This window comes from Colobus angolensis, unplaced genomic scaffold, assembly GCF_000951035.1.
Source record: "Colobus angolensis palliatus isolate OR3802 unplaced genomic scaffold, Cang.pa_1.0 Scaffold267, whole genome shotgun sequence".
Taxonomy (NCBI): Eukaryota; Metazoa; Chordata; class Mammalia; order Primates; family Cercopithecidae; genus Colobus; species Colobus angolensis.
Genome location: NW_012115899.1, coordinates 928,354 through 937,901, shown reverse-complemented (window position 1 = coordinate 937,901; position 9,548 = coordinate 928,354). Strand labels below are relative to the sequence as shown.

General features: G+C 52.5%; 1 protein-coding gene across 1 annotated transcript in view; it reads right to left on the bottom strand.

The window, feature by feature from the left end:
• Window positions 1-9,548, bottom strand: part of TRPV1 (transient receptor potential cation channel, subfamily V, member 1) — a 26,736-nt gene that overhangs the window by 2,545 nt on the left and 14,643 nt on the right. Inside the window, exons 10-14 of the mRNA XM_011947480.1 lie at window positions 8,794-8,959; window positions 8,320-8,386; window positions 3,941-4,263; window positions 2,507-2,634; window positions 1,914-2,029 (exon numbers count right to left, since the gene is read on the bottom strand). Coding sequence (XP_011802870.1) covers window positions 1,914-2,029; window positions 2,507-2,634; window positions 3,941-4,263; window positions 8,320-8,386; window positions 8,794-8,959 — 800 coding nt within the window. The remainder of the gene's footprint in view (window positions 1-1,913; window positions 2,030-2,506; window positions 2,635-3,940; window positions 4,264-8,319; window positions 8,387-8,793; window positions 8,960-9,548) is intronic.

The following is a 9,548-nucleotide window of genomic DNA, read 5'->3' as shown; positions in this document are numbered from 1 at the left end:
AAAATCACAAGGAGAGCCCTATGACCTCACTTTCTGCCTGGGAACCATTTCCCCAACTACAACGCAGCGAGCTGCAGTCTAAGCAGAGCATGGAATTGCCTTTGCGTGAAAGAGGAAGAAATCAAGAACTGGGGCAGCTGAAGCAGCGAGAATCTGTGGATCCGAGCCCTGGAGAAGAGGAGGAAAGATTTACGGGGGTGGAAGCCCAGAAGTCTTTGGGGCAGGTGAGTTCCCCACCAGTCCTTGCTAAGAGCTGAGCTGTGCTAGTTCATGAAGGTGATTAGAGAGGCGTTCAGAGGATTTAAAGGGTATTAAGACGGTCTCTGGGCCTCTCAGACCCCCAGTACCACTCAACCTTTAACGTCTCTGTCTCCTTTTCATAAAAATAGAAAACAGAATAGGGGCCCAGGGGTTAGGGGCCAGAGGACAAGGGGTCAGGGAGCAGGGGACATAGAGTTATTACACGGGCACAGAGTTTCCGTTTGGGATGATTAAAATGTTCTGGAAAAAGGCCAGGGTACGGTGGCTCACGCCTGTCATCCCAGCACTTTGGGAGGCCAAGGCAGGTGGATCACCTGAGGTTGGGAGACTAGCCTGGCCAACATGGTGAAACCCTGTTTCTACTATAAAAATACAAAAATTAGCCAGGCGAGGTGGCACGCACCTGTAATTCCAGCTACTCAGGAGGCTGAGGCAGGAGAATCGCTTGAACCCAGGAAGTGGAGCTTGCAGTGAGCCGCGACTGTGCCACTGCACTCCAGCCTGGGCGACAGAGTGAGACTCTGTCTCAAAAAAAAAAAAATTCTGGAAATAGATAGTGGTGATAGTTGTACAATAATGTAAATGTACTTAATGACACTAAATTGTACACTTAAAAATGATTTAAATGGCAAGTTTTAGGAGATAAATATTTTACCACAGATTTTTACAATTAAATACAAAGTAATTCAAAAACAGTGTTCAGGGTTGTAATTATAACTCAAAATTTGTCCACTATAAACTGTGCCTGCTTCATTTTTAAGTGTCCTCAATTAGACATTTATTCAATGTTTTCTATTAAATGTTTACCAGTAACTGTTAAAACAGCTTCCTTTCTGGTAGTAATTTTCCTCGGGGTTTTTCTATTTTTCCTTTTTTTGAGACAGTCTCGCTCTCTCGCCCAGGCTGGAGTGCAGTGGTGCGATCTCGGCTCACTGCAACCTCCGCCTCCCAGGTTCAACCAATTCTTCTGCTTCAGCCTCCTGAGTAGCTGGGATTACAGGTGCCCGCCACCATGCCTGGCTAATTTTTGTATTTTTTTAGTACAGATGGGGTTTCACCATGTTAGCCAGGCTGGTCTCGAACTCCTGACCTCAGGCAATCCGCTTGCCTCGGCCTCCCAAAGTGCTGGGATGACAGGCGTGAGCCACTGCGCCCGACCTCCTTGGAGTTTTTCTGCTCAAGGCATCCCTTTCCTCTTCTCACCCTCCCCTCTTCTCCACCTGCCCAGCTGTGTCCATGAGTGACAAGTGTTCCCGTCTGCCTGTTTGTGTTCGCACAGCCTCACAAAGCTATGACATCGCATGCACACGTGTGGAGTGAGGAACAGGGCCGAGGAGGTGGGGCAGCCCACACAAGGAGGCGGGGCGGGGCTGGGCTGCATCCCCTGGGGCGCTGAGGACAGGTGCCTGGGCTGGAGATGCTGGCACAGCCGCTTGCACAGGCCCAGTGAGTCGTCAGTGGTGACAGCATGTGTGAGGCACTCAAGTCAGCCCGTGACTATGCGCACATGGCTGACGTCAGAAGCTGCTACAGTGCCCGGGTCCTGGGGGGATGAGGAGCCCGGCAAGGCGTGGGGAACTTGCAAAGCTCCCCCTGCCCAATGTCAGGCCACCAGCCAAGGAGGTGCCAAGCACCGGTCCCTCACGCCTCACCTCTGCTTGACCGCAGGGAGAAGCTCAGGGTGCGCTTGACGCCCTCACAGTTGCCCGGGTCTTCGTTGATGATGCCCACGTTGGTGTTCCAGGTGGTCCAGTTCACCTCGTCCACCCTGCAGGGTAAGGGGTCAAGGGAGCCTGAGAGCTCCGCCCAGCTTCCCAGGCCGAGGGCTCTGCCCACAGGCCAAGCCCAAGAAACCCACCCATCAGGATGGAGACACGGCCGGTCGGGGAGGGCAGAGAGGACTTGATTTTTGGACACCATCCCCACCAATGTGATCTCTGACCATACGGTGAGGCCCAGGGACTTTACATATGGGATGCCAGGCTCTGACCCTGCTCACTAGAAGACCCCTTCTGGACACCTCGAATTTTCCAGAATTTAGTGTCTGGGCCTCACCAGCTGAGATCGAAGATGGGTCCCCCGTACACGCCCACAGCGGAGCTCAGGACAGCCCCAATGCCCACAGCTGGTGTGGGGAGAGCCCCCCGTGCTCATGACCAGCCCCAGGAGGCCCTGAGGCAGGCTCTGTGTCCACAGGGGAGCCCCGAGGCTCCCAAGCTCTGATCAGGTGGAGCCTGGGCGTTACCTGAAGCACCACCTGTAGTCATCCTTGCCGTCAGGTGTGTACCCCACCTGCAGCAGCTTGCCTGAGCGGAAGGCCTTCCTCATGCACTTGAGGAAGCTCTTCTCCGTGTCCAGGATGGTGATGGCTCTCTGCAGGAAGACACCAAGGGCAGAGGAGCTGAGGGGCAGAGGGTGCATCCCAGGGCCTCCCTGGCTGCCAGTATCCACCTCCCCAGGGGCTCTCCCAGGCCCAGATGCCTCCGGGCTGGTTGTCCAGCGCCCTCCATGCTAGCTTGGTTTCTGTAGCCTGGTGGGGGCACACTCTACGCAAGGGGCACAGCCCGGCCAGCCCAGACCTGTCCAGGTGCCACTGGTGCCTGCAGGGCCTGGGCAGGGCAGCCCCAGGAGTGATACGGAGTGTCCCAGTCCCTGCCCTGAGGAGCTCACAAGGGGCAACATTGGCTAGGGGCTGAGAGCAGGGCCTCGGGGTGAGACCGCCTGGGCCAGGTCCTGGCTCTGCCACTTCCTAGCCATGTGGCCTTGAGTACAGATACCTAACTTCACTGTGCCTCAGCACCTTCATTCAAAAATGGAACAGTATAGCCAGGCGCAGTGGCTCACGCCTGTAATCTCAGCACTTTGGGAGGCCAAGGCAGGCGGATCATCTGAGGTCAGGAGTTCGAAACCAGCCTGGCCAACACGGTGAAACCCCATCTCGACTAAAAATACAAAAATTAGCTGGGTGTGGTGGTGTGCGCCTGCAATCCCAGTTACTAGGGAGGCTGAGGCAGGAGAATCGCTTGAACCCGGGAAGCAGAGGTTGCAGTGAGCCAAGATCGTGCCAATGCACTCCAGCCTAGGCAACAAGAGCGAAACTCCATTTCAGATAAAAAAAAAAAAGAAGGGAACAGTAATAGAATCCACTTCACAGGACTGTTGTGTGGATTAAATGAGATCAGGTAAGCCAGTTAGTACAGCCCTACACTCCCTATCATAGAGAAAGTGCTTCTTCATAAGAACGAAACTTATTATTAGTAGTTGGGGATGCAGATGTGGCCCACAGGGCTCAGCAATGTAGCTGTCGGGGCCCTGCCTCATGGTAGCTGCTCCCCTGAGTCTGGCCTCTGGTGCCCACCTTACACCAGGCTCCTCTGAGGTGGACGGACACCCTGTGGGGCTGAGCCCTCCCTCTTCTTCCCTCCAGGACCACCCAGACCACAGCCAAGCATGGTGTCTATAAACACCAGCTAAACTCATCTGCCCCTGAGCAAGTACTGGCCAGGGGATCTTGCTGGAAGCCCACTGAGGGAGGTGCTGAGGCTGGATCCCTGGGCCTGGCTGGGCTTTCTGCCCCCTCCTCAAATCCTGCAGGGCTCATGTGCCCAGCGGGGTAAAGCAGCGGAGAGAGAGGCCCACACCCTCCTGGCCGCTCACCACCCCCACTCCACCCACCCACCTGCAGCTTCCAGATGTTCTTGCTCTCCTGTGCGATCTTGTTGACAGTCTCGCCCATGAGGGCGATGAGCATGTTGAGCAGGAGGATGTAGGTGAGAATTACGTAGGCCAGCAGCAGGATGATGAAGACAGCCTTGAAGTCGTAGTTCTCGGTGAACTCCAGGTCGCCCATGCCGATGGTGAACTTGAACAGCTCCAGGCAGGTGGAGTACAGGCTGTTGTAGGAGCTATCGGGGGGCCTGCAGCCAGGCCCCCGCCACCTGTGCGAGGTGGACTCAGACGGCAGGGAGTCGTTCTTCCCGTCTTCAATCAGTGTCACCACCGCTACAGGGCACAGGGAGGGTGGGGTGCCACCGGATAGAAGCCCATACCCCAAGTACTCTGACATACACTCTCCTGCTCAGCCTCCGATAGCTTTGTGAGAAGTTATTTTTAAAGCACCCCTTCTTTAAAACTAACAAAAAATTTTCAAAGTATATTTTTAAGAACTTTATCATCATCTGCTAGAAAAATAAATAAATATATAAATCTCTATGTACAATGTGAATATAGCCACCTTTGTTCAGTGCACAACCTGCTTAACCGTACATGTCAGCTCTGGCTCCACACCTGCTTTGTCCCTCACACCCTGTCGGCCTGCATCCCTCAGAGGTCCATTTTGCAACCATGAGCACAGAGCAGCTCAGAGCAGAATGACCTCTCCCCACATTCTGCCTGCTTCTTTGGGAAGTGTGGCTGGCCCAGAGTCTGAGGACCTCTGCAGCAGTTGTGCACTGTGATTGCTGCTTATCAGCATCCACTAACCCCCCGGCCTAGTCCCTTCCTGTACCTACTGAAATGCAAGGCCTTCAGATCCAGGTGCCAGAGCCCACACCTATTAGGTCTCTCCTAGCTACAGCTGCCCATCCCTCCCAGCCAGAGATTCCAATACAAACCCCAGGGTGAGGACAGGGAGGGTGCACCATGTGAACTAGGCAACTGTGGGACTCGGGTGAGCATCAAAGCAGAGTCCGGTGCTCAAAAAATGACGTGGAGGCCGGGCGCAGTGGCTCATGCCTGTAATCCCAGCACTTTGGGAGGCCGAGGTGGGTGGATCACCTGAGGTCAGGAGTTTGAGATCAGCCTGGCCAACACGGTGAAACCCTGTCTCTACTAAAAACAAAAATTAGCCGGGGGTGGTGGCGGGCACCTGTGATCCCAGCTACTCGGGAGGCAGAGGCAGGAGAATTGCTTGAACCCAGGGGCGAAGGTTGCAGATCGCACTGCTGCACTCCAGCCTGGGTGACAGAGCGAGACTTCATCTCAAAAAAAAAAAAAAAAAAAAGATGTGGACATGTCAAAAGAGCACAGGAGCCAGCTGGAAGGGACTCCCTGTGACTAATCTCAGACAATTTGAGTATAAAATAAAAGAGGATAGTCAGGATCATAACCCATTTAACAAAGTGAGAATCCCTGAAAACAAAAGACTGCACGAGGCCATTCTGATACAAATAAATATGCAGGAGTGGAGAATGGAAAGCCCTTCTCCACAGTAGAATTCCAGGTCAGAAATGCACAAGCAATGATGGAGTTAGAAGATCATGTCCGGGCACAGTGGCTCACGCCTGTCATCCCAGCACTTCAGGAGGCCAAGGCAGGTGGATCACCTGAGGTCAGGAGTTCGAGACCAGCCTGAGCAACATGGTGAAACCCCGTCTGTACTAAAAATATAAAAATTAGCTGGGCATGGTGATGGGCAGCTGTAATCCCAGCTACCCGGGAGGCTGAGGCAGGAAAATTGCTTGAACCTGGGAGGCAAAGGCTGTAGTGAGCCAAGATGGCACCACTGCACGCCAGCCTGGGTGACAGACAGAGACTCCTTCTCAAAACAAACAAAAAAAAATCATCATTTGGCCACCACGATAGGATGAAGTGATTCAGGTAAGACTCATCAAGGGATGCTGACACTCCCGGGTGGAAGTCTGATGAGAAACAGGCTAGTCACATAGTTTCAAAGCACCTCCTTGAAAAGCATCCATTACAAAGGTAAATATAGTAGCTTTACAGTGGAAAAGTCTAGCAGATCCACCAAAACCAACTCATCAAAGCTAACGTCACCAGAAGTGAGACAGACATCATGTGACTTCCAATGACACACACAGCAGAAGACATACATCGCTTCTTGATATTCTGGACAAAACTGCATGCCTGGCTATAATCATGAGGGAACATCAGACCCACCCAAATTCAGAAACATTGTCAAAACCACTGGTCTCTACTCATTACAAATTCTAAGGTTGCAAATGACAAGGGATGACACAGGGACTGCCCCGGATGAAAGGAGACTAAGGCCAGGTGCGGTGGCTCACGCCTGTCATTCCAGCACTTTGGAGAGCCGAGGCGGGCAGATCACTTGAGGTCAGGAGCTCAAGACCAACATGGCAAAATCCCGTCTCTACTAAAAATACAAAAAATAAATAAATAAAGAGCCAGGTGTGGTGGCGGGCACCTGTAATCCCAGCTACTCGGGAGGCTGAGGCGCAAGAATCACTTGAACCCTGGAAGTGGAGGTTGTAGTGAGCCAAGATGGCGCCACTGTACTCCAGTCTGGGCAACAGCATAAGATTCTGTCTCAAAAAATAATTAATGGCCAGGCACAGTGGCTCACGCCTGTAATCCCAGCACTTTGGGAGGCCGAGACGGGCAGATCACGAGGTCAGGAGATCGAGACCATCCTGGCTAACATGGTGAAACCCCATCTCTACTAAAAATACAAAAAACTAGCCAGGTGAGGTGGTGGGTGCCTGTAGTCCCAGCTACTTGGGAGGCCAAGGCAGGAGAATGGTGTGAACCCGGGACGCAGAGCTTGCAGTGAGCTGAGATCCAGCCACTGCACTCCAGCCTGGGCCACAGAGCGAGACTCCGTCTCAAAAAAAAAAAAAAGGATAGTCAGGATCATAACCCATTTAACAAAGTGAGAATCCGTGAAAACAAAAGACTCCATGAGGCCATTCTGATACAAATAAATACGCAGGAGTGGGGAATGGAAAGCCCTTCTCTACAGTAGAATGCCAGGTAAGAAATGTAGAAGCAATGATGGAGTTAGAAGATCATCGTGTCTGGGCGCGGTGGCTCATGCCTGTCATCCCAGCACTTCGGGAGGCCAAGGCAGGCGGATCACCTGAGGTCAGGAGTTCGAGACCAGCCTGGCCAATATGGTAAAACTCCGTCTGTATTAAAAATATAAAAACTAGCCAGGCATGGTGGTGGGTACCTGTAATCCCCGCTACTTGGGAGGCTGAGGCAGGAGAATTGCATGAACCCGGGAGACGGAGGTTGCAGTGAGCCAACACAGTGCCACTGCACTCCAGCCTCGGCAACAGAGACTCCGTCTTAAATAATAACAATAATAATTAATTAATTATTAAAGGAGACCAAAGAAGCATGACAATGGAAGGTAATACATGATCTCGGATTCTCATTTCCTGATAAAGACATTATTAGGACAATTGGTGAAATTCAAATAAGGGCTATGGGTTAGCTAATAGTGTGGGTCGATGTTACCTTCTTGATTGTGATCATTGAACTGTGTTTATGTAAAATAACTTTCTTTTAGAAATACACACTGAAGTATTTCATGGTAAAGGGCTGATCATATCTGCAACTTACTCTCAGTTTTTTTCACACATGGCATATGTGTTCATGTTTGTGCGTGAGCATGTGTATGGGGTAGAGAAAGTGGTAACATAAAATGTGGTAATTTGGAGGGAATCTGGGTCAAGAGTGTAGAGAAGTTATTGGTTCTATTCTTGCAACTTGTCTGAAGTCTGAAATAATGTCAAAATTAAAAGTTGAAGGGCCAGGCATGGTGGCCCACACCTATAATCCCAGCACTTTGGGAGGCCGAGGCGGGTGGATCACAAGGTCAGGAGTTCGCAACCAGCCTCAGCAACATGGTGGAAACCCCGTCTCTACTAAAATACAAAAAATTAGCCAGGCATGGCATAGTGCACCTGTAGTCCTAGCCACTCGGGAGGCTGAGGTAGGAGAATTGCTTGAACCTGGGAGGCAGAGGTTGCAGTGAGCCGAGTTTGCGCCACTGCACTCCAGCCTTGGTGACACAGTGAGACTCCATCTCAAAAAAAAAAAAAAAGTTGAAAAACCAACTGAGCCAAAATGCTACGCGACAGCCACAGCACTTCCAGCCTGGAAAATTCTTAGAGCATTTTATACATCATGTGGCCAAGTTCTGGGGCTCATTTCAGTGCGTCCACCCTCTCTGTCACTTGCAGACATGCACCTGCCTACCAGGTGCCTTCTCATTCAGCTCCTGGCAGAGTCTTCAGGAGGTTCAGGCAAGCAGGACCCCTACCCTTCCCCATCCCTGACCAAGCTCATTACCTGTGGAAAACCCGAACAAGAAGACGACATAGACGAACATGAAACGACACAGGTCTCTCAGGATCATCTGTAGGAGACAGCAGGCTCATTAGAGCCGAGGCCAGGTCCGGGAGGAGCTGAGGGAAGGACCGGGCCGCACCGGCCTGGGGGTGCATCTTGAGAACATGCAGGAGGGTTTGCGTTGCTGGTTCTCAGCTCCGGGGTCATGAGGGCGTCACCCGCCCTTTCCCCATAGCCTTTGTTCTGGTCGGGAGACGGACGCCTGGTGTGCAGAGGGGTCAGGTTTCAGGGGATCCCCCCTACACACACCTGGGTCAGGGCTAGATTGCTTGATTCTTGGAAAATGGGCTGGGAGCTAAACCAGCTCCTTCCCAGGCAAGACAGAGAGGATGGGCGGAGTTCCTGGGACAGCATCTCCCCAGCCCAGGAGGTGAGTGGGCTCTGAGGAGACCCACTGGGGCCCAGGGCACCCACCTTCTCTATCATGACAGCGTAGATGCCCATCTGCTGGAAGCCACGGGTGTAGTAGAGCATGTTGGTCCAGCCCAAGGCCAGGGAGAACACCATGGAGGCCACGTACTCCTTGAGGTGGCTGAAGTACAGCACCACGGTGGCCAGCATGAACAGTGACTGCAGAAAGCTGAGGGCGGAGGGGCAGAAAGTTCTGTCTACAGGAACCCGGGAGGCCTGACGCCCCCCGAACAAAAGGCCGCAGGCTGCTCAGAGGACCAGACTGCAGGCCACGATAGGAACTAGGGCTGGGCTGTCCTGCTTCCTTCAGCCCAGGCGTTCTCCATGCAAGCAGCATCATCCCCAAGGAGCAGAAACTGGCTTGGTGAGGAGCTGTGCAAAGTCTCACTCTTTTTATGTATAAAGCACAGATATAAATACAGTACATAAAGGCCAGGCGCAGTGGCTCATGCCTGTAATCCCAGCCCTTTGGGAGGCTGAGGCAAGCGGAGCATGAGGTCAAGAGTTGGAGGCCAGCCTGACCAACATCGTGAAAGCCCACCTCTACTAAAAAGACAGAAACAAACAAAAAAATTAGCCAGGCATGGTGGCGTGTGCCTGTAATCCCAGCTACTCAGGAGGCTGAGCCAAGATTGTGCCACTGCACTCCAGCCTGGGAGACAGAGTGAGACTATGTCAGAAAGAAGAGAGAAAGAGAGAAAGAGAGAGAGAGAGAGAAAGGAGGGAGGGAGGGAGGGAGGGAGGCAAGGAAGGAAGGA